Source organism: Pleurodeles waltl, chromosome 4_1 (assembly GCF_031143425.1).
Source record: "Pleurodeles waltl isolate 20211129_DDA chromosome 4_1, aPleWal1.hap1.20221129, whole genome shotgun sequence".
Lineage (NCBI taxonomy): Eukaryota > Metazoa > Chordata > Amphibia > Caudata > Salamandridae > Pleurodeles > Pleurodeles waltl.
In genome coordinates this window covers 183183509-183209142 of record NC_090442.1, presented here as the reverse complement: position 1 = coordinate 183209142, position 25634 = coordinate 183183509, and the positions used below count along the sequence as shown (strand labels likewise).

The window sequence follows — 25634 nt, the reverse complement described above, 5'->3', positions numbered from 1 at the left end:
AAAACAGACAACATGACAACAATGTATTATCTAAACAAGCAGGGGGGGACGCACTCCACGCAGTTAAGCCTGCTAGCACAAAAGATTTGGCGTTGGGCAATTCACAACCAAATTCGCCTAATAGCACAATTTATACCAGGGATCCAAAATCAACTCGCAGACAATCTCTCTCGAGATCACCAACAGGTCCACGAATGGGAGATTCACCCCCAAATTCTGAACACTTATTTCAAACTCTGGGGAACACCTCAGATAGACTTGTTTGCGACAAGGGAGAACGCAAAATGCCAAAACTTCGCATCCAGATACCCACACGAACAATCCAAAGGCAATGCCCTATGGATGAACTGGTCAGGGATATTTGCTTACGCTTTTCCTCCTCTCCCTCTCCTTCCTTACCTGGTAAACAAACTCAGTCAAAGCAAACTCAAACTCATATTGATAGCACCAACTTGGGCAAGGCAACCCTGGTACACAACGCTGCTAGACCTATCAGTGGTACCCTGCATCAAATTGCCCAACAGGCCAGATCTGTTGACACAGCACAACCAAAAGATCAGACACCCAGATCCAGCATCGCTGAATCTAGCAATCTGGCTCCTGAAATCCTAGAATTCGGGCACTTACAACTTACCCAAGAATGTATGGAAGTCATAAAACAAGCTAGAAGGCCATCCACCAGGCACTGCTATGCAAGTAAATGGAAGAGGTTTGTTTGCTACTGCCATATTAATCAAATACAACCATTACACACAACTCCAGAACATGTAGTGGGTTACCTGCTTCACTTACAAAAATCTAACCTGGCTTTCTCTTCCATTAAAATACACCTTGCAGCAATATCTGCATACCTGCAGACTACCTATTCAACTTCCCTATATAAGATACCAGTCATTAAAGCATTCATGGAGGGCCTCAGGAGAATTATACCACCAAGAACACCACCTGTTCCTTCATGGAACCTAAATGTGGTCCTAACTAGACTTATGGGTCCACCTTTTGAACCCATGCACTCCTGCGACATACAGTTCCTAACCTGGAAGGTGGCATTTCTCATCGCCATTACTTCCCTAAGAAGAGTAAGCGAGATTCAGGCGTTTACAATACAGGAACCTTTTATACAACTACACAAAAATAAAGTCGTCCTAAGGACCAATCCTAAATTTCTGCCAAAGGTTATTTCACCGTTCCATCTAAATCAAACAGTGGAACTTCCAGTGTTTTTTCCACAGCCAGATACCGTAGCTGAAAGGGCACTACATACATTAGATGTCAAAAGAGCATTGATGTATTACATTGACAGAACAAAAAACATCAGAAAGACTAAACAACTATTTATTGCATTTCAAAAACCTCATGCAGGAAACCCAATATCAAAACAAGGTATAGCCAGATGGATAGTTAAATGCATCCAAATCTGCCTCCTTAAAGGTAAACGACAGCTGCCCATTACACCAAGGGCACACTCAACCAGAAAGAAAGGTGCTACCATGGCCTTTCTAGGAAACATCCCAATGCAAGAAATATGTAAGGCAGCCACATGGTCTACGCCTCACACATTCACCAAGCACTACTGTGTAGACGTGTTATCCGCACAACAAGCCACAGTAGGTCAAGCCGTATTAAGAACATTATTTCACACTACTTCCACTCCTACAGGCTGATCCACCGCTTTTGGGGAAATAACTGCTTACTAGTCTATGCAGAACATGCGTATCTACAGCGACAGATGCCATCGAACTGAAAATGTCACTTACCCAGTGTACATCTGTTCGTGGCATCAGTCGCAGTAGATTCGCATGTGCCCACCCGCCTCCCCGGGAGCCTGTAGCAGTTTGGAAGTTACCTTCAATTATTTATATATGTATCATCTCAACCTTAAATACGTGCATACTTAGTCACTCCATTGCATGGGCACTATTACTACAATTCAACTCCTACCTCACCCTCTGCGGGGAAAAACAATCGAAGATGGAGTCGACGCCCATGCGCAATGGAGACAAAAGGAGGAGTCACTCGGTCCCGTGACTCGAAAGACTTCTTCGAAGAAAAACAACTTGTAACACTCCGGCCCAACACCAGATGGCGAGCTATTGCAGAACATGCGAATCTACTGCGACTGATGCCACGAACAGATGTACACTGGGTAAGTGACATTTTCAATCTGTGACAAGGTGGTGATTATAATGGAAAATGTGCTGTCTGTAAATTACAGTGTGATACAACAACGTGCTTCATTAATATTGTGTCAGTGTGCTCCTAAAGGCAACAGTATCTGCATAGTACACCCTCACCACTGTCCTGCTGGATGGACTTTGCTCATTTGTGTGATGCTTAGTGTAGGAAAGTACCCTCTTTCTTGGCATGGTTAACCTCATTTTATGCCTGTTGTCAATATGTTTGACTGTGTCTATGGGTTCCTGCTAACCAGAAACCAGTAGTTTTGCTCTCTCCTCTAAATTGTAACTTTGTCTTCCCACAATTGGCATACTGGTCACTCCCCATGTAAGTCCATAGTATATGGTACCTAGGTCCCCAGGGAATTGGGGTTCCAAGGGATCCCTATGGGCTGCAGCAGTTATTCTGCCACCCATAGGGAGCACATGCAAATGGTTCTGCAGGCCTGCCTTTGCAGCCTGTGTGAAACAGGTGCATGCACCCGTTTTCACTACAGGTCATCACACCTGGGGCCAGATGTAGGTACAAAAAAATTAGCGACTCGCAATTTGCGAGTATGTGCGACTCGCAAATTGCGTGTCGCTAATAGGAATGCAGGTACAATGTCCGTGTACAATTTGCGACTCGCACCCGGAGTTGCAACGCAGATAGCGAGTCCGCTGTCTGCGAGGTCGCTGTTTGCGACCGCGCAAAAAACAAACTCTCAATTTGCGAGTGGGTGTCGCAAATTGCGAGTACCATGTAAATTGATTGCAGGTGCTGCAGAACACTCCAGAAACCACTCCAGAACACTCTGGAAACACTTTCTGGCACATGATGATGACATCACAGCCAGGAAGTTTACTAATACACCTGGGAGGAGGGAGGACCACACCCATTTTAAACTGCTGCACAGCCAACAGGAAGAACAGCAGCTACAATGGCTGAAACACCAAGAAAAAGAAAACTCAAATTTTCTGAGAAGGAGCTGGAGGTGATGATCTCTTTGGAAAGGCAGCCCTCAATGTGCCAGAAGCAACCAAAAAACAACTCTGGCTGGAGATCCAAGAAAAAGTGAACTCCCTGGGGGTGAGCCACAGGAGTGTGGAAGAGATCAAAAAACGGTGGTATGACCTCCGCTCCCGGACCAAGGAGAGGGTGGCAGAAAGGCTCTGGGAGATGAGAGGCACAGGAGGGGGACCATCATCCGTACCACCACACCCCTGGAAGAAAGGGTGGAGGAGACCCTGGAGCAGGAGGCAGTGACAGGAATAGGAGATCTGGACACCTCTGAGCCCACTACATCAACCGGTGAGTACCATGTGATATGCCTGTACCCCCATCAATGCCATACCCCCACCCACCATGTACACAGGGGCATGCACAACCAAGATAGCTCCATTACAGGGTAGGAAACACCAGAATGATGCATTATGGGAAATGTAGCCAAGTAGGCAGTTCATAGGCACCACCAACACCGAGGCACAGCTGCTCTGTGGTCAGCGCCTGCAGAACAATATGTTAGGGCGTATTAGTGGGGTGCTGCACCGCTTTGTGAGGAGCAATGAGGCCAGCATGCAGCAGCTCCATTCCCAATTGGACGTGATTGGCACAAACACTGGGGACCTAGCCCTGTCCATGAGGGAACTGGTGGCAGGACTACTGTCACAGGGCGAGGGTGGGCGGCGCAGGGACCGCCAGCTGCTACAGAGGCTTGACAGGATGGCCACATCAATTGGCAGACTGGCAGTTAACACCACTGGTCTGTCGAGAAGGACAGTTGGCCTCCAAGTAGAAATGGGCCACTGTGCAGGGGATGTGGCTAGAGGCCTGGGCCGGATCACACATGTGATCGATTTAATGGAGGCACGGCATCTGTCCAGGGGCACAGGGGACACACCCCAGGACAGCGAAGAGGGCTCTACAGTGAGCAGTGTCTCTGCCACTGACACTAGGGTGTTCCGGAGTGGGAGTACCAGGCAGAGCACTGCAGAACAACCTGGGACCAGCCAGGCTGGCAGAGGCCGCCGTAGGACATAGACTGGACCCTGTCCCTGATGTAGGGGCACATGACACAGATGTGCCCCATGCATGGTTTGCTTTTTGATGTTCATGAACAGTTAGTAATTGTAAATAGTTGAATTTCTGCACATATTAAATCGTTTTTTTTTTTTGTTCCACTTAACAAATGGAGTGTTTGGTCAATAGGTGAGTATGGTTGAAGTTGACACGTACCTTCCAAAGTATTGGGTTGCGATGTGTTCCCGTCTCAGTCTGCCTTGATTTGCTAGACTCCGATCCCCATGATGGCGATGTGGTTGCTCCTGCTCATCATCCTCTGAATCAGGGTCTGCAGGGGTGAGAGGTAGCCCACGTCGGGTGGCAATATTGTGCAGGATGGCGCATGCAACAACAATTTTGAATGCTGTAATGGGGGTATACTGGAGGGCACCTCCACTGCGGTGGAGGCATCTGAACCTTGCTTTCAGCAATCCGAAGGTGAGTTCTATTATGTTCCTGGTCCTCTTATGTGCACTGTTGTATCACCTCTCGGAATCATTGCTGGGTGTTAAGTACGGAGTCATAATCCATGGCCGTAGAGCATATGCACTATCACCTGTTGGGCACAAACATTACACTGTTAGAAAGTCCCTGGTTGGTGTGCACAGTGACCTGTGTGTATGTCTACAAGGTGTATGCAGCTCTACCTAGGAGGTATCCGTCTCCAAACTCCCCACGTTCCAGGCGTTGGTGTATCCCACTGTGCCTAAAAATGTAGGCGTCATGGGTACTGCCTGGAAATTTCGCTACAATGTCGGTGATTACATAGTGGGCATCACAAACAACCTGAATATTGAGTGAGTGGGTACACTTTCTGTTGCGGAACAGATGTTCCAGGTTTGCAGGGGGGCATATTTGAATATGTGTCCCATCTACACACCCTATGACATGGGGAAAGTTGGCAATCCGGTAAAATTGCAACTTGGTGCTGTTAATTTCTGCCTCATTCCTGGGTAGGTATATGAAGTGAGACGTGTGTGTGAGTATGGCATCTAGGAATGCCCTGAGGAACCTTGACAGTGCACTTTGAGATACCCCACCTGCCACAGCAATGACCCCTGATAGCTCCCTGAGGCCAAGAGGTGCAGTGAGCATAGCACTTGCACATGCGTAGGGATGGCGCAGCGTCTGGCCTTCTAGCTGTGGTTTTAGTAATTCAATTAATTCTAGTATGGCTGCGCTGCAAAGGCGGTATTTGTCGTATATCACTTCCTCAGTTTGCTGGAAGAGTGTCTGCCTTGTTCTGTAAATCTTCTCCTGTCTCTGGCTTCTCCTCCTCCTCTGCTGTGCTGCGTGGACTCTCCTCCTCACTGCTATCAGGTATATCTCCGCCATCTTGAGTAACCCAGATGCCTTCTGGGTCTCCTTTTATACTTTGGTAATGGTTACCACCTGCTCTGAGTTGGTGGTAAATGGGACATGCAAACTGGGCTTTTTGCGACTATTCGCAATTTGTGAGTTGCAATTGCATATGGTTTGCGACTCGCAAATTGCGACTTCCTATTTGCGGGTCGCAAAATGGGGTTGCAATCTTTGCGAGTCGCTAACTGCTTGCATCACTTTTTGCGAGTCGGAAATGGGATTTTTGCATCCCATTTCCGATTTTGCACAGTCGCAAAAAGCGATTCGGGCCATTTGCGACTCGCAAAACTTTGCTACATCTGGCCCCAGGTCACTATGTCACCCCTGTGGTAGGCCCTCTCAGCCCAGAGGGCAGGGTGCAGCTGTGTGTGAGGGCACCCCTGCACTAGTAGAGGTGCCCACACAAACTCCAAATCCATTTCCCGGGACTTTGTGAGAGTGGGGACGCCATTTTACACATGTACTGGACATAGGTCACTACCTATGTCCAGGTACATAATGTTCACTCCGAACCTGGGCATGTTTGGTATCAAACATGTTTGATTCATACCCCAGTACTGTTGCAAGAATTGGAAGTATGATTCCATGCAGTCTAGGGACTCCTTAGAGGACCCCCGGCATTGCTACCGCAAGTCTTAAAGCGTTTTCTGGCCAGCCCAGCTGCTGCCACCCCTCAAACAGGTTTCAGGTTTCTGCCCTCCTGCTGCTTGATCTGATCAAGCCCAGGAAGGCAGAACAAAGGATTTCTTTTGGGAAAGGGAGGTAACACCCTCTCCCTTTGGAAGCCACTGGTTTGCTTTGAAGGGCACACCGGTTCAGGGGCCCCCGAGTCCCTGCTCTGGTGCGAAACTGTACAATGGAAAGGGGAGTGGTTTGTCCATCACCACCCCAGGGTTGGTGCCAAGAGCTCCTCCAGAGGGTCCCTGGGTTTTGCCATCTTGTTTCCATGTTTCCAAGGTGGGCAGAGGACTCTGGGTGCATCTGAGTCGCTAGGCAGGTGACGTCAGAGCCCCCTCCTTATAGGTGCTTACTTGGTTAGGTGACCATTTCCCCCTTTTCGCGCTATTTGGGGTCTCTCTCTTTGGTGGGTCCTCAGATTCGGCTTGCAAGATTCCAGCAGGACCCCTCTGCAACCTCTGCTTTGGCGTCTGGCCTCCGGAACTGCAACTGGAACCTCAAGGACCTGACATGCTGCTTCCAAGAAGAAAAGACTCTTCAGCTACACTGTTTCCAGGGCTCCTGCCAGCTTTGCAACATTTCCCTCTCTGTGCATCCTCTGAAGACTGCAACTCTTCAGCCTGCACAAGAAGAAGAAGGAATCTCCCTTGGAGTGAAGGAGTCACTTCCCTGCAACCGCAGGCACCTACAACAAGGGACGACCAGCTGTCTGGATCCCCTCTCCTGCTGAGCTGTATAGATCCTGCATCACTGGTGGTGGTCCGAAGTATTCCTCTTGGTCCTCTCTGCCAGCTATCCAACTTTGGTAGAGAAAGTACCCCTGTGCACTGTCTCTTACAGCTGCCAAGGCTTGTTCGTATCTCCAAGGGATCGTCAGATGACGTGTAGGTTCAGCTCCAGCCCCCAGCACTCCATCCTGCAAAGCATAGCCTCCTGCGTAGATCTCCTGTGGCGTTTGATCCTCTTTTGTAGTGCTGTGTGGGCTTCTTCTGCGACTCCTGTATCCCCATCCTGTGGGACTCCCGTGGGTGCAGCCTCTGCTCTTGTGTACTCTCTACAACGCTGAGGGTCCCCTGTGACTCCTCCTCCTAGGTCGAGTCCTCCCGGGCCTTCCCTGGCATCACCTCTTTTCCACTAACTGCGAGTTTGCATTTGCCGAGGCTTGTTGGTGGAATTCTGGTACCTGTCTACAATCTTCCTTCCAGCGTGGGGCTTCATCTACATCTATCAGGTTCTCTTCGCCGGCTCCAGGGCTGCAGTGCTGACCTGTTCTTCTTCACCGTCGCCAACTCCTGCATCCACAGCTGGGTGGGTAGTAGCTCCTACTCCTCCTGGTCTCCACTGACACTCTTGGACTTGGTCCCTTCTCACCACATTTCTTCAGGAATCCACGGCTGGTTTTCTTGTAGCCTTCTCTGGGTGTCTTCTTTTTCTTCTTTTCCCCCTTTTAGGTGGTTTGTGGAAAATACAGTGTTTTACTCCTGCATTCCTGGTCGCTGGGGGTGGGGTACCTTGTTACTTACCTTTTGTGGTTTTCTGATATTCCCAGCTCCTCTTTACACATTTTACTAACCTAGGTGGGGGTACCTTGTTCGCATTCCATTTTTTTTAGTATGTGGTTTGTACTCTCCTTAGGGTCACAGTTGGTTATTGCTATTTGCACTCTTTTCTAACCTTTTCTATGCCTGTGACTGCTTACTAGTGAATATATTTAGTGTATTACCTCCCAATGGTGGGTTACTTGTCTATTATTTTGTGGTGATTTGTTCCAAAAAGAAAGTACCTTTATTTTTGTACAACAGAGTGTTTACTTTCATGTGTGTAAGTGCTGTGTGACTACAGTGGTATGGCTAGAGCTTTGCTTGTCTCTTAGGTAAGCCTTGGCTGCTCATCCACAGCTACCTCTCGGGAGCCTGGATTTTAGACACTGCCAACACTTCACTAAAAGGGGATAACTGGATCTGGTATAATGTGTACTATAGCTACCCACCACACACCACACCAGCTTCCCACACTTAGGCTTTTTAGAATCCTTGCTATTTCAGTGATGTAACATTGATGGCAGCATGCATAGTCTGATAATTGCTCCAGCACCACTGGATTTGACTGATTTCAGCCAGTCAGATGTGGGCATCATAGGCACACTAGCATGGCACCAGAACTGGTATTCAGTCGGGATGGCTTTTCGGCATTATTGATAACATACACCGATTTAAGACACTGGTGTTGAAGCCCAGAGTTAGAAAGGACACTAGGTTGTTTCTGTGAGTTGTCAATGCCCTGCCTCGTTATTTCCTCCCAGAGCTAGAAAGCCCACAGGTTTGAAGACCAGCAGGGGTGACTGACATTCATCCTGCCAGTTTTCATAAAAATTGTATCATTTTGAGTTGTGTACTCTCCTATTTAAACCACTTTCAAATGGAAAAATTACGATGCATATTTAGGGTGGCATGTATAACATATAAGACTGTACACTAAAACACCATAATTTATTTAGTGCAAAAACTACATGTCCTGGGGGAAACAGAGATTCCTTAAACAATGGACTGGTACTTGAATTGCATGTTCCCCCCCATAATGTTAAATAGGTCTGTGATCAGTATTATCAGTATGACTGAATTTGATAATGTGAACTGCAGTTTGTTTCTGTGTGTGTGTGTGTATTTGTGCCTCACCACAAGGTAAAGCAGTCTCAAATCAACTGATAAAGCCCATGCTCTACAATACTGGCACAAATATGGTAGCAAATCCTCTTTAAAACACATTGATAAAAATGGTTTTGAACACAGTGACAGTAAAAAGGAGTTTCAGTACAAGCCTTAGGTTGTAGCTGAGCAAAAGACTGTACACGCCATGTGGGAACAATTATGGCAGATGAGAAAAAAACATTATCCACCCTGTTCTGGACAGTGAAACATTGTAGGAAATAGATAGTAGAATGCACGCTTCGTCCTAAGCTCTGAGGTCAACGTGGTACTTCACCTTCTTGGATTCCCGGCTCAGCCTTAGCCCTCTGTCCTTGCACATCACCCTCAGCTCTGCTACGCTGAGCTGCTACATGTTGCTCATGATGCTCAGGTGCAAAAAAAATAGGTGCACTAATCAAGGACACGATTACATATAGGATTACTGGAGCTTGTGCCAGGGGAGGCCCCCTGCATAGCGGAACCCTGAGTCCTTCTGCATGACGGATAAACTAAGGGCCAAGGAGAACCTGCGCAGTGTCAAGAAGGCCTGATACGTTGACACAATGCTGGACACATGGGAGAGGCGTGTTCTGCCCCCAAACACCTACCCCGATGCCCTGAGACCTTGTTCTGGACTTCTGAACTGACTGGATTGCCCTGCCGACAGATCTCTGGGGCAGTGGTAAGCTTCGGTGCCATTTGAACTGGCTGGGCTGCAGGCGATAGCAGACATGCGTCTGTCACGGAGTGGGGCCCTGGACCGTTTTTGCATATCTTATGGTGACCGCCCAGATACCCCCAGAGCCGTGACTGCCTCCTGAAGCTGAACTGGTAGGGCCAGCCTGTCTTAAAGCTGGAACACATGGGGGCCCAGTGGGACTGATCCATCTGCAAGGTCACACTACGACGCGGAATGGCCTGGCAGTGACTCTCCCGCTTCCATTATCACCTGCAAAGCATTTGCTGTGATCCACAGCACCTGTTCTGCTGAGGACGAGACAAGGCCATGGTTTATGCTGAGACGTAAGGGTCCTACTACATGATGGTGCCACTGTTCTCTCCCCTCCCCCCCCCCACTCCCAAAGGACTTATGCCCCAAGGTGAGCCGTTGCATACTTGGACATATCGTCCCTGGGAAGACATTAAGTGCACATGTGCAGCTAAGCTAATATCAGAAACCTTCTGGTATCAGGGCATGTGCCAATGAGCTTGAGGCCTCATCCCTGATCTACACCCTGTTGGGTAACAATCCCCCTTGAGTGCACCTAGAGGGACTTTCTGATCAGACCTGGGAGACCTAGCGGACATCCTTTCTAGAGGTGAAAAGGGTGCTCAGAGAAGAAGGGCTTCGATGCTCACTTCTTTTTCTGTTAAAACTTAATATAATTTTTGATGGGAACTTGCACTTATGCCTAGCTCTGGATGGGGCTTGGACAAGGCTGGAAACCTATTGTGCAACAGCACCGAGAGAACCAGGCACAGATGAATGATGGGGAGGCAAGCAATGTGCTCTGCATTCCTCCCAACGCAGTACTCTGCAGAAACCATCCAAGACTCAGGCAGATAGAGACAAGGAGGCGACTGTGTGAGCGAAGGCAGAAATTACAGTTGCACACTCATCTGACCACTCTGGGGATTCTGAAAATGATGGCCAAGAACGCGAGGGAGGCCCCCCCCCCCCCCCCCCACTTTCTCCAAGGGTGACTCCCCAATCTGCAGATGATCTCCTTTGATGTTTCTCCCTGATATGACTCTTGCCTGCTGCTGTGGTGTCTTCGATGAATGCCACTAGGGGCTCTGATTGAGTGCATGTGGTTTCTTTTTTTACCTTTTGCATTGGCTCTTTGGGCAGTGACTCTCCACTTTGGGGCCAGTGACGACCAGCAACTTTTTTTTAGCTCAAGCTTATCAGCTTACCCCATACCCTGAGATATGTGCTGCTTCCACTTAAGTTTCTTGAAGTTTGGGCAGCCAACCATTGCTGCATTGCTCTGATTCTGGGGAGTTGCGTCAGCTGTCGAAATGTTATGCTGTCACAGGACGGGTATGTATGGTGAATGATTGGTGCGAAAGGCAGGGGTCAGGCCGCTGGCAGATGCCTCGTAATGTTACCTGAACTTACATGTCTGCTACAAAGCTTACTGTCACTTCCATGACATTAGGGGGTGGAGGTTTGCAAAGAAACGTCACAAGATTCACACATACCTTAGGCGTGGGGTGCAAATAGCCATGCTTCAAGAGACGCACCTAGCAAGTGTTGTAGCAGATTGGTTGAGGCGTCATTGGCGCAGATAGGTACACACCACAACATACTCGGCCTTTGCATGGGGTGCGCTTATTTGGGTTTGACTGGGGTGCTGTTTGAAGCCACAGCTGTTAAGATTGATAAGGAGGGGGTGATACATGTTCGTTGAGCGGAGTCTTTGGGGACATCAGGTGGTGCTCAGTAGCATTTATGCACTTAATCAAGATCATGCACCATTCTTGGAGTCTCTTTCAACCCAACTCAGGAGGGTAGCTGGGGGGGCATTGCTTCTTGGGGGCACTTCATTAGTGTGCTAGGTGTCACACTTAACCATTCTACCCATCCGCTGCCGGGGGCTGTAGCCGATATAATGGTCGAAGGCTTGAAGGACTGGTTGAATTGGAAGATGTTTGGCGCACACAGCACCCTGCGGTTCTGGACGACTCCTTCTATTCTAATGTATACCAGGTGCATACATGGTTAGATTGCTATGACTGAGCCAATACCTCACACACTCAGAATATTTAAGACAGACTCTTTCTGAGCCCGCTTTTATTCTTCCGACCATCTGATGGACACCCCGTGAAACCTATGTGGCACCTGCACACATCTGCCTGCTCTGATGTCTCCTTTTGGGAAACCATGCGGGAGGCACTTAAACCATACTGGGCCGCGGACCAGGCAACAGCGTTGTCGCTGGATGGAGTGGGAGGCACTCATGGTGGTATGGGGACACTGTTTGAGCCAGACGGTGTGAATTTGTCGCGACCTTGACCGCAAGCTCACGCATTCTTGACAGTGCACTTCATGCACTGGATAATACACTGGGAGCTGACCCCACCGCTGCTCAGCGGTTGCTTGAAGCTAGGGAGCAATATAATGTATTTTTGAAGCGTCTCTACTATCATAACTACACAGAGTATGTCAGTAGAACCCTTGAAGAAGAGGGTAGATCGGGGAGATTGTTGGCCTGGTTGGTCCAACCGAAAGGGAGAAGCAGAGTGGTATTACTCTTAAAGCATGCGGCCATTAATACAGCGTTTCGGCTATTATGTTTTCTTGTGGTGTCAAGTGGGTTTTGAGACGCCACTCTAAAATGGTCCTGCTCCCTCATTTTCTCTACCATTTTGTAAAACTTCCGGTGAGGATACTGGTTACCTGGTTCTGAATTGGGACAGTGGGCGCCGTAGGGTTGCCCTTGACACACTCTACGGCACCCCTCTGTAGGTGGGACTAGGAGCCCCCAATTTTGAGTTGTATTTCGTGACAGCACAACTCCAGTGGATCACCAAATGGTTGGGTGGGTCAGGCCAAGAGGAACTGGGCCCGATTGGTTCCGAACCAAACCAGGGGATATTACTGGCCAAGTTGCTTAACTCTAAGCTGACGATCCCTCAACCAGAGGTGCTCCTTTCAGCTGCACTACGATGCAGACAGGGCTGTAGTAAACTGCTGAAGGCCACCATTCTGTATGCCTCAGAGCTCCCTTTGGTGGGGTTACTGCACAGGTACCAAATTGTCCTCCTTCTCTGGGGGTCAGCTGACTGTGTGAACTGAGGCAGGGTTGGTTATCCCAGGCAATTGCTTTCAAGTGGGCACCCTAATCCCTTGGCTGATCTGACTGATACCCACATACTGCCTCCTGGCCAGTTCCTTACATATGAAACGTTTGCACAAATATTTTGTGACCTATTGGGGGGGTGCGGGAGCTTCGGAGCCCCCGACTCATGCTATTCCCCATTTATATTAATGATGTGGTCGGGAAGCCACCTCATCACGTGGTTTTATAAGGCACTTTATGCACATGCTTGGCAACCGCTAGCAACAGTCCCAAACTCACAATTATTTGATATAAAGAACTTCTCCAATGATCCAGCGCAACTTAAAACTTCCCCCACAAAGATAATAGAAAAAGATAAGGGCAATAATTAGTTTCTGTTGAAACACACAATAAGACAAAAGCAGGCTATGCTACATTTGTCCCCAACGCCAGGAGAAAAATCTTTGTGGAACATGCTCCTTGCGAAAGAGCAGAATGTGAGTGACTCACATTGAAGTTAACCCTTTGCACCATGTGGCCCTCTGCTTCCACCCGCCACAGTGTAGGACAATTCGTCAGACAACCCACCACGACTCCTAATACAGTGACCATAGTAAAACGTGAATAGCTAAATACCTGATCACTAGCTCACCCCCTGACCAGTGATGGCTGTTCTGAGTGGAAATAAAATGTGAAGGGAAAATAGACCCATAAAGAGGAAGGCTGAACCCGCAACCTAAATTGTGTGACCAGGGAGTGCTAAAACACCAGGCACATATACCAAAAAAAGCCAGCCATATTTTCCCTATCTGGGGAGCTATCAAACTCCCCACCCACTCCCCCTTTTCCAGGGCCCTATCAGCCATCAACGGAAGGGAAAAGAATCAAATATAATATATTGCCCCCAAGGAAAGGGGTGGGGGGGTGCATGCATGCCCTGGTGCGGCCCTTCATGGGGAGTGGGGATAAAACTCTCCACTGAGAAATGAAAGATTCCTGGTGTCTAGTGCAGTGGTTCCCAACCTGTGGTCCGTGGACCCCTGGGGGTCCGCAAAGCCTTCTCAGGGGGTCCGCAAAGCCTTCTCAGGGGGTCCGCGACTGCTTAGAAAAAAAAATATATATATTAACAGATATTGACAAATTAGGCCCCATGCTTCCAGTAATGACTCAGTGGGGGTCCCCGGATTCCAATGATGATTCAGTGGGGGTCCCTGGGTTCCATTAATGATAAAGTGGGGGTCCACAGAAGTCAAAAGGTTGGGAACCATTGGTCTAGTGGGTCCTTGCTCAGGGACTGTTTTATGGCAAGCTTTGCAGGAAAAGAAAAACAAAAAATCAAAATGACTACAGATTTTCCTCCCGTGGGGGGACGATCGCGCTACACCCAGAAAGGGAAACATGATTCCCACCTGGGACTGTTGTCTATGCCGGGGGCTCCAGCCCCCCCCCCCCCCCTTCCCCACCCGCCCGTCACCTTAAAAAATAAAATTCCCTGGTGTTTAATGGTTCCCTATACACATTCCATGAGTAGGGATCATGCCATTTGCAGGGCTCAGTGACTGCCAGCACGCTGTGTGGTGCGCTGACCTCACTGATGGTCGGGGCTGACGCTGAACTAATTTTTCATCAGTTCAAACAGGCGACAGCATATGAGGAACCAGAGCTTACCCAGCAACCCCCCCACAAAGACGCCCGTTGAGGTCCTCTGTATTACAGAGGTAGTGCAGTGGATATCTGTGGGTTGTCCTCTGCAATACAGAAGTTGACAACATAATTTTATTTTACATTGCCATAAGGAATAAATGTGATATGCGAAGCTATGCAGGTTTTGCGATTTGTTGATGTGAATATGCTTTTTATTCTCTATGGTGCATCACAGATCTGTCAATGCTAAATGACTTGAATGAAGTACTTTCTTGCTTTTTAGCAACATTGCTTCAACCTCTTTTTTAACAATGACAACTTCATCTAATGTCTACATTTGTTCTGTAATTTATATGCTTTAAGCATAGCTGCATTTGTTGTTGTTGCACTCCATAGTACACTTTGTCACATTAGAAGTCTAAGTGTCTCAATTTTTTACTATTTTTCTGTGGATTTATTAAAGGAATCCATGTCGGTTCATCCATGACATCAAGTTTGATCAAAACCTCCGTGCCTTAGAAATTCATGGGCTTAAAGGTCTGACCGAGGACGAGTTGCGTCTACTTCTGCTGCAAAATGACCCTTTCCTTTTGCCTGAGGTAAGCAGTACATGTTTTCTTTGCTGAGTAATTCCTCCTGTTGCTGTGTCTGAATTACCTGAAAATGATTCACTCTGTCAGATGATGCAAAGTACAGGGTATTTAAAAAAACACTGCACATGACTTTTCCTTTATACCGCAGTTTAATTGGCAACATTGCTTGTGATCTAGTCAATGGCTGTCTATCTACTCAATCCCACTCGTACTATGCATTTTCACACAAGATATTGCCTGTCTATGTGGTCAGAAAAATATGGGAAATGTCTTCTTTTCCTTTTGTATGTTTTCACTGTGAATAAGATGATGTGTCTTATAATTGATCTACCTTTCTTTTAGGCTATTGCCTATTCACTTCTTGAAGTGTTTCTTGAGCGCAGTTCTAGTTGGAAGTCCCTGGTGTTATAAGGGAGAGGGATACCAGTATTGTATGCGAAATGCCAGTGGAGTAATGATGGCAGAATATGTTGAGCGGTAAAACTAGAAGAAGCAATGAGTATATTGAGTTACCGTCTGATTAGTAGGACTGGGTCCGTTTTACCTTTATCCAGCAGAATGTCAGAACGGGGCTCTATTTGCCCTTTTGCAGTGGCATAACAAAGCCTGAGCTCCAGTGGCAGCCTTAGCCAAGTACTCTGTGCATGGGCAGCAGGCCCGTGTGTGGGTCCAGGTGGAGTGGGCCCCCTCAAATTTCCTTACACCACTGCCTTCGAGTCTTGTCTATGTGCATTTTTGTCCCCCAGTGTTGTATGTGGGAATATTAAGCACAAAAAATATCATACTACAAAATATTGTAAGCAGAATATAGATTACTATAATATTGAGGAGGCAGTTGGCATGGATAGCTGGCTAAGCTTGTGGCCACATAAACCAGGGGCTCTGCATCGGCCCGACAGCTCTCCTTGAATAATCCTCATATTCCGGGTGCCATTTATCCTAGGAGAAACGGTTGCCCCAGTAAGCAAAGACAACCGCTTGAGGTTTCGGGCTCTCCGCTGAAAATGGCGCCTGGGCCCTGAGATTGTGAACCTCATGGAGCAGTTGCTGGTGCGGAGGATGTGCCACGTATATGCCCTGGCTGAACGGGAGGCCAGGAGCTGAGCTGAGGGAGGTGCCAAATTGAAAAAAATTGTTGCCGGCAGCTCACACTTTTGCCAAGATCCAGATGAAGCATGGGCCCGGCTGGAGAGTTACAGGTCTGTGATGGACAGGCCCCAGAGATGTGCAGCACCCACGTGCCATGAACAAGGGGCAGAATCCGGACGGAACGAGTGATAAAACCCACACAGAAGCAGACTGAGAGGAAGGTGGCGGCGCTGCTGGCTGCGGCATTGCTCACAGTGGCAGAGACTTCTGATAAAGAGATGGGCAGCAGCTCAGATGGGCTCACCGAAGATGGACTCTCAGACTTTGACTCCCTCCCCCTCCCCCTTAATGAGATAGAGGGGCTACCCCAGGTGACACGCCAGATAGCGGAAGACATTATCTGATGGCCACTCCCAATGTTGCACATCATACTGGTACCCGGAAGTGGCTGTAACCTCTGCAGGTCGGGCCGATGGGGCACTCTGCGGCAGCCCTAGAGAACTGTAGTTGCCTACCCCCACTGTCCTCTCTCTGGAAACACTAGAGGGGTGAGGATGCTTGATGCTCTGGTGCTGGTTTAGGTGGCCAGCTGTTGCTGGACTACTCTGGTGACGGGGAGTTGGGATATTTGTTATTGTTGTCCTCTGATGCCTTGGGGATGTCGCTGCATGGGCATTGGGGTGGAGGAGGGGTGTTGGAAGACTGGAGGAAGGGTTGCGTGCTCCTTGGGGACTTATTGTAGATTATATGGCTGACACGCACACACACACACCATGTATAAACTGATGACTCGGAATGTCCGTATTGGGTTCCATGTCCAAATGACACAAAATCCTAGGCTATATGAAGCAACAGGGGGTACACATTGTCCTGCTGGAGGAGTCACACCTTACCCTGGCAGTGGCGGACCGCCTCCAAATGTGTTGGCGAGGACAGCTACATGCTACAGTTTACTCCACCTTTGTGAGGGAGTACTGCTCTGGGTTCGAACGAGGATCCTCTTTGAGACTATATCGGTGGACAGGGTGAGTTGCTATATCTTTTTGGAGGGGCTCTGTGATGGCAGACCGATGGAACTGAGGAGTGTGTATGCACCCATTCAAGATCAAATTTCTTTCTTCCATATACTGTTGGCATGAGTGGCCAGGTTTCCCGAGGGTATGTTCCTTATAAGTCAGGACTTTAACAGTGTTCTTGACCCTGACAGGTAAGAATCCGGGGAGGTATGGACTCCCTTGGAGTTCTACAAACGGTTCCTATGTGATCTGGCACTGAAACCGATCAAAATGTACATGGAGGCTTATGAGAAAGGGATTCTTCTGGCTATGACCAGAGAGACCTTGGTGATTCCGCTACCTAGATCCTCCCGCAGTGATGTGAAATAAAAGATTTTAGATCCCTGTCCATGCTAAACACTGACTTTAAGGTACTGAGTAAAGGGCTGGCCAGCAGACTATTACCTCATATGCAGGCTCTGATATACAGCGACCAGAACAGCAAACTTTCCTTCAACACCGCCACCTTCCCGGACAGCTGGAAGCACGCTGAAATCCAACCCCTCCTCAAGAAACCAAAGGCTGACCTCAGCGATCTCAAAAACTTCCGACCGATCTCCCTCCTTCCCTTCCTAGCGAAAGTCATCGAGAAGATAGTCAACGCACAGCTCTCCCACTACCTCGAAGACAACTCCATCCTAGACCCCTCCCAATCTGGTTTCAGACGCAACCACAGCACAGAGACTGCACTCCTCGCCGCCACAGATGACATCAGACAACAAATGGACAACGGCGAAACCTCAGCCCTCATCCTCCTAGACCTCTCCGCCGCTTTCGACACGGTCTGCCACCGCACCCTACTAAATTGCCTCCACGAGGCCGGTATCTATGACAAAGCCCTCAACTGGATCTCCTCTTTTCTCTCCGGCAGAACCCAGAGAGTCCGGCTCTCACCCTTCCGCTCCGAAGCCACCAACCTCATCTGCAGCGTTCCCCCAAGGCTCCTCACTGAGCCCAACGCTGTTCAACGTATACATGGCACCCCTTGCACAACTGGCCCGCCAGCACAACCTCAGCATCCTCTCCTACGCCGACGACACCCAGCTCGTCCTCTCCCTGACCAAAGATCCTCACACCGCCAAAGCCAACCTCCACGAGGGACTGAAATCCATCGCCGACTGGATGAGCAACAGCCGCTTGAAACTAAACTCCGACAAGACGGAAGTCCTCATCCTCTGTCGCTCTCCCTCGGCCTGGAACGACTCATGGTGGCCCACCGCCCTGGGCCCCCCACCCACCCGAGCCAACCACGCACGAAACCTTGGCTTCATCCTCGACTCCGCCCTTACCATGTCCAAACAGGTCAACGCAGTCTCCTCCTCCTGTTTCAACACCCTCCGCATGCTCCGCAGAATCTTCAAGTGGATCCCAACAGGAACCAGAAAGACGGTGACCCAAGCCCTCGTCAGTAGCAGACTTGACTACGGCAACGCACTCTACACAGGCATCCCTACAAAAGACATCCAACGACTCCAACGCATCCAGAACGCAGCCGCCCGCCTGATCCTCGTCATACCCCGCCGATGTCACATCTCCCACCACCTGAGAGACCTCCACTGGCTCCCCGTGGACAAGAGGATCACCTTTAAACTCCTCACCCACGCACACAAGGCACTACACGACACCGGACCCACCTACCTGAACACCAGGCTCAACGTCTACGTTCCCTCTCGTCAACTACGCTCTGCCAACCTTGCCCTCGCCATCGTCCCCCGAATCCAGCGCAAGACCTCTTGCGGCAGAACCTTCTCCTACCTCGCCACCAAGACCTGGAACTCACTCCCTACCTCACTACGCCAGACCCAGGACCTCCTCACCTTCAGGAAACTCCTCAAAACATGGCTCTTCGAACGATAGCAGCACCCCTCCTCCCCCCTAGTGCCTCGAAACCCTTACGGGTACATAGCGCGCTTTATAAATCCAATGATTGATTGAGAACTGGTTTATACCCACCCGTAATACCTTGCATAACCTACACAGACTTTACTCAATACTTTATGCTCAGGATCTGCCGCCTGCACCGGTGATTGTGTTGGTGGATTGAGAGAAAGCCTTCAGCGTGGTGCGGTGGCACTACCTAGAGGGCCACCATGCTCCGTATGGGGTTGAGGGCTGCCTGGTCGAGGAGGGTCAGGCTGCTGTATACAAACCCAATGGCAAGGGTAAATTCGGGGTGCACAATCTTGAGAACCTATAAAATCTTTAGGGGAACCAGACAGGGGTGCCCCGTTATCACCTCTCTTATTCGCCTTGGCCATCGAGCCTTTGGCGGCGAGGTCTCACTGGGAGGGACCGGATTGTGGGTTAATGATCGGTGAGACGTCCCATATCATATTTCTGTTTGCGGATGATCTACTTGTATATCTACGAGATGGAAAGAGGACTGTCCCCGAGCGCTGCAGATATTCAGGCCTCAGGTTGATCCGGAGTAAGACCTGCATGTTTCCAATGAGGGAAGGGCGCTTGACGCAGAGTCGCCTGCCCACCTTACGTGGGTGAGCACCTAGCACCTTTAAATATCTTGATATTCAGGTCTTTCATCACTTGAATACCTTAGGGAGGGAAATCTGGGAAAGGCATTTCGTTCCTTGAGAAGCTGTTTTTTTCTGGTGCATCATCAAGCTCCCTATTATGATGAACAACTTCTTCTCTAAAATGGTAATGCTGCTGAGGCTTCTTTATTACTTCACAAATCTCCTGATGAAGATTCCGATGGCATGGGTCAGGAGATGGGATACACTCCTCAGGGAACTGATATGGGATGGGGGAACGACAGAGAGTTGCGCTGACCACCCTTAGCATCCTGTGTACTGTGAGAGGGTTGGGAGTGCCGGATTTCGAGCTGTACTCCCTGGTGACCCAGCTCCAGTGGATCACAAGGTGGCTCAGTGGAGTGGGTCTGAAAGAGCTGGATTTCTTGGGCACCAGGTTTGACCGGGGGATGATGTTACTGGCCAAGCTCTTGCACCCCACCTTGTGCACCCCTGACCCTGGTGTATTGTTGGCAGTGGCCCTCAGTTGGCGCGAGCACCTAAACGCACCAGCACCGTGATCCCCTGCGCACCTGTGACCCCCCCTTTTGGTGGGCCTCCCCCCCACCCCCCATGCAGTCCCCTTACTTTTTTTTACAGTGAGGCAGATGGCCCCCTGGTCAGACGCTGGAAGTGTATCACTAGGTGATTGCTTCAATTTGGGGGAACTGACCTCTTTTTGGGATCTGGTGGAACAGGCTGGACTTCCCCCGGGATAATTTCTCATGCATGAGGCGCTGTCCTGAGCCTTGCAAGAGTTATGGGGCATTACGGCAACGGAAACACCCTCACAGGCGGTCCTCCAAACCATACTATTGATACGGGAGAGCCCCCATTTCGTTACATGGTTGCATAAGGCCCTGACTGAGAAGGTGGGGAAGGCACTAGATAATCTTAGGACCCACAGGTCGACTGACTTGGGCAGGGACATATCAGTCATTGAATGGGGGTGAAGATACTTGCCCACCCAATAAGGGTCTCCCGCAATACACGCCTCAAATATATACAATTTATTTATATGCATAGGACCTACTTTACCCCTCGCAGGATAAGAAACATTTATGGAGGTGACCCCCTGCTGTCCGACTATGGATGCAGATTTTAGTCATATGACTTGGGTATGCCCAGAACTTATCAGATTCTGGGTCAAGGTGGTCTCGAAAATGTATCAGGCATTGAATAGAGCACTGGACAATACACTTAGGGTTTGTTTACTGGGCCTCTTCTGTAAGCTGTGCCCGAAGAAGGTGGGGAATACATTTGCGGACCTGGAGCTGGCACTGGCCAGAAGGCGTGTGGCCATGGCTTGGAATTCACCAGTGGGACCTCGAATAGAAACATGGGTGACAGATGTCACAAGATGGGCATGGGCTGAGGGAAGAGGCGAGGAGGGGTCCAGAGCAGACCCATAGCGCCCCTGTGGACAGACGTGGTAGAGATATTAGAGACACAAGGTGCGAGGGGAGATGTGTCAGGGATGACAATGAGGTTTCGGACGAGGGTGAGGGATTGGCGGGAGGCAGAACACACTGGGCTCTATTACATGGGAATGACTGCCTCATGTTGAAACTGCACAACAAACTCCCCCCGTGGACACGGTTATAAGTTTGTTGATTACCATGTTGTGTATTGCTTAGGCACTTATCAACTAGTGGCTTGCAATCATAATGAGAAAGTACTGATGCCCTTAACCCTATAAGGGAGCGACTCTGCTGGCCTGCAATAAGAGGTTCAAATGATCACATTTCAAAGGTAGATGCTTAGCTATGTCAGTGCCTACCTATTAGATAATCCTTACAAATCCTGTGCTGTAACTATACAGAAAATGCATGAAACTGATTTATTGGATACATGCTGTACTGACAAAATGGCAATAAATATGTAAAAAAATTATATTGAGGTACATACATGTTTATTTACCGCATTTAAGTCCACACACTTGCACCTTGACTCATATTTATATAATGTTCAATGGCATGTGTAGCTTCAGATACACATGCTGTGCACTGTTCCTGCCATCTAGTGTTGGGCTCGGAGTGTTACAAGTTGTTTTTCTTCGAAGAAGTCTTTTCGAGTCTCGGAACCAGGTGACTCCTCCCTTTCGGCTCCATTGCGCATGGGAATCGACTCCATCTTAGATTGTTTTCTTTCCGCCATCGGGTTCGGACGTGTTCCTCTTCGCTCCGTGATTCGAATCGGGAAAGTATTAAAATCATCGAGAAAACCGTCGGCATTGTTGCGTTCGGGAAAGATCTTCTATCGATACATCGGCACTGACGAAGACAGCCGTTTCGGTGGCCCTTTGGGGCTTCCGCTCCTAGCCGAGGCCTGGTCGGCCCGACCACAACCGTTGTCGAAGCCTCATGGACCGGACCCCCTTCCGTTTATGTCCAACGTGCCACGCTAAGTATCCATATACAGACCAGCATCGGGTCTGTAATCTGTGTTTGTCGCCGGAGCACAGAGAGGATACTTGCGAGGCCTTTCGATCAAAAAAGACTTTGAGAGATCGGAGGGCGAGACACATGCAGATGGCTTCGAAATCATCGCAACACCTTAACGTCGAAGAGGAGGAGATGGCTATCTCCATCCAAGGATCGGAATCGGACGACTCCGACGGAGTGCGACCGCCGACAGCAGGCCAAAAAGTGAGTACGTCTGCCCTGACCGAACCCCAAAGTCAGCCGAAAAAACAAAAGGCCTCAGGGACGCCACTGCCTGAACTCCATGGCTGGACCCATAAAAAAAGCAGTGATCAAGCAACACCTTCGGCACCGAAAAAGGCCAGAATCGTGCCGAAGTCATCCGACTCCAGCCGAGACCCCGGCATCGAAAAAAGTTGACATTGCCTTGTCGAAGCCACTAAGCCTCGAAAGAGCATTTCGGAGCCGAGGCCAACCATCACTCTGGGCATTTCGGTTCTGAGAAAACCGGCTTCGGAGCCGAAAAAAACCTCTTACACAGAGGAACATGGGCTCTCCAAACAGCTGAAGGAGAGGCACAGATTTGAAGAGGAGTTGGACATTGAAGAGTTTGATCAAACTTGAGCACGAATACAGATCCATAAGGACACTGGAAAGTTACAAACTGCCCCTCCTCTCAAATTTAAGAGAAAGTTGGCTTTTCAACCACAAACAGAGACTGAGACTGATCAGCCAAGAACTAAAGTGGCTAGAGAGAAATCACCAACTCGCCATTTTTCTCCAGAAACTTTGCCACCACATTTGCCACAAAGGACTGGGTCACCAATTAGCACGCCCACTGCACAGTCACCCACACATACTGTGCAAACGCAGGATGATGTAGATCCTTGGGGCCTCTACGATCCCCCTGTCTCGGACAATAGCCCTGAGTGCTACCCCTCAAAACCATCTCCACCAGAGGATAGCACCTCGTACACCCAAGTCTTGGCCAGGGCTGCGACATTCCATAATGTCAGTATGCATTCAGAACCGTTGGAGGATGACTTTCTCTTCAATACACTGGCTTCCACGCATGCATCATACCAGAGCCTGTCTATGCTACCAGGCATGCTTAAGCATGCACAGCAAGTCTTTCAAGAGCCGGTAAAAGGAAGAGACATCACATCGCGGGTGGAAAAAAAGTACAAACCACCCCATCGGACCCAGTGTTCATTACGCAGCAGCTCCCACCAGACTCTGTAGTGGTTGGTGCCGCACAGAAACGTGCAAACTCGCAATCCTCAGGAGATGCACCACCTCCTGATAAAGAGAGTCGCAAATTTGACACAGTGGGAAAGAGAGTAGCGTCGCAAGCTGCCAACCAATGGCGTATTGCAAATTCGCAGGCTCTCCTCGCCCTTTATGACCGAGCTCACTGGGATGAAACGAGTGACATCATTCAGCATCTACCTAAAGACTTTGAAAAACGGGCTCAAGAAGTAGTAGAGGAAGGGCAAGCCATCTCCAACAATCAGATTCGTTCGCCACTGGATTCCGTTGGTGCTGCCGCAAGAACTGTAAACACAGTAGTCACAATCAGGAGACATGCTTGGTTACGAAGCTCAGGTTTCAAACCTGAAATACAGCAGGCAGTATTAAACATGCCATTTAATCAGCAGCAACTGTTTGGGCTGGAGGTGGACACAGCCATCGAAAAGATGAAGAAAGACACTGACCCTGCCAAAGCCATGGGCGCGCTCTACTCTTCCCAGTATAGAGGGACATTTAGGAAACCACAATTTAGGGGAGGTTTTAGACAACAGCCATCAGAGGCATCCACCTCTCAAGCAAAACCCACCTACGAGTCCCAGTATCAAAGAGGGGATTTCGCAGATCCTTCAGGGGACAATTCCCAAGATCAAGGGGAACGTTTCAGCCCACCAAGCAGGCCCCAAGCAACAAACAGTGACTTCAATGTCACACTTCCCCAACACACATCACCAGTAGGGGGAAGATTAACACTTTACCACAAACATTGGTCAGACATAACCACGGATACATGGGTTCTATCAACTATCCAACATGATTACTGCATAGAGTTCACACATTTCCCTCCAGATGTTCCCCCAAGAGCGCACGAACTGTTGGCACAACATCTAGACCTGTTACAAATAGAGGTACAAGCACTATTGACAAAACAAGCCATAGAACTAGTACCTCACCACCAAAAAGGAACAGGGGTTTATTCCCTATATTTCCTTATTCCCAAAAAAGACAAAACACTACGACCAATTTTAGGTCTCAGGACATTAAACCTCTTCATCAAATCAGAACATTTCCACATGGTCACACTAGAAGATGTAGTTCCCTTACTAAAACATGGAGAATACATGGCAACACTGGATCTAAAAGATGCGTATTTCCATATCCATCTCACAGAAAATACCTCAGATTTGTCATACAGGGCCAACATTACTAATTCAAGGTACTGCGCTTCGGGATGACAACAGCGCCCAGAGTATTTACAAAATGCCTCGCAGTAGTAGCAGCTCATATAAGGAGACATCAAATGCACATATTCCCATATCTCGACGATTGGCTAATAAAAGCCAACACTCAACACCGGTGTCAAATTCACACGCAGTATGTAATAGAGACCCTACACAGACTAAGCTTCTCTATAAATTAGCAAAAGTCTCACTTGCAACCATCCCAACTACAACAATACTTGGGAGCAACACTCAACTCACAAAGAGCAATTGCCACTCCAAGCCCACAGAGAGTTCAACCATTTCAAACTATGGTGTCAAATATACAACCAAATCACCAGGACACAGTCAGATTTGTCATGAAACTCTTAGGCATGATGGCATCATGCATCGCTATTGTCCCAAACGCACGGCTACACATGCGGCCCTTACAGCAGTGCCTAGCAAAACAATGGACGCAGGCACTGGGTCAACTTCAGGATCTAGTGTTGATAGACCGCCAAACACACTTTTCGCTTCAATGGTGGAACCCTGTAAATTTAAACAAACGGCGGCCATTTCAAGACCTGGTGCCTCACGCCATTCTCACAACAGATGCTTCGATGATTGGGTGGGGAGCACACCTCAGCAATCACAATATACAAGGGCAATGGGACAATCAACAAAGACAACTACACATAAATCACTTAGAACTGCTAGCGTTCTCCCTAGCACTAAAAGCCTTTCAACCTCCTTCTAGTCCACAAACACATTCTTGTCAAGGCAGACAATATGACAACAATGTACTGTCTAAACAAACAGGGGGACACACTCGTCACAACTCTGCCTCCTGGCACAAAAATTTGGCATTGGGCAATTCACAACAACATCTGCCTCATAGCGCAATATATACCTGGCATTCACAATCAGCTAGCCAACAATCTGTCGAGATCACCAGCAAACTCAAGAGTGGGAAATAAACCCCCAGATACTACAAAAATACTTTCACCACTGGGGAACACCAGACCTAGATCTGTTCGCACCAAAACAAAACGCAAAATGCCAAAACTTCGCATCCAGATACCCACACCCTCAGTCCAATGGCAATGCTCTGTGGATCAA

General features: G+C 48.9%; 1 protein-coding gene across 1 annotated transcript in view; it reads left to right on the top strand.

Annotated features, from left to right (window-relative positions):
• Positions 1 to 25634, top strand: part of LOC138287526 (protein mono-ADP-ribosyltransferase PARP12-like) — a 266656-nt gene that overhangs the window by 12208 nt on the left and 228814 nt on the right. The window contains exon 2 of the mRNA XM_069227998.1: positions 14838 to 14973. Within this exon, the coding sequence (XP_069084099.1) occupies positions 14838 to 14973 (136 nt within the window). The remainder of the gene's footprint in view (positions 1 to 14837; positions 14974 to 25634) is intronic.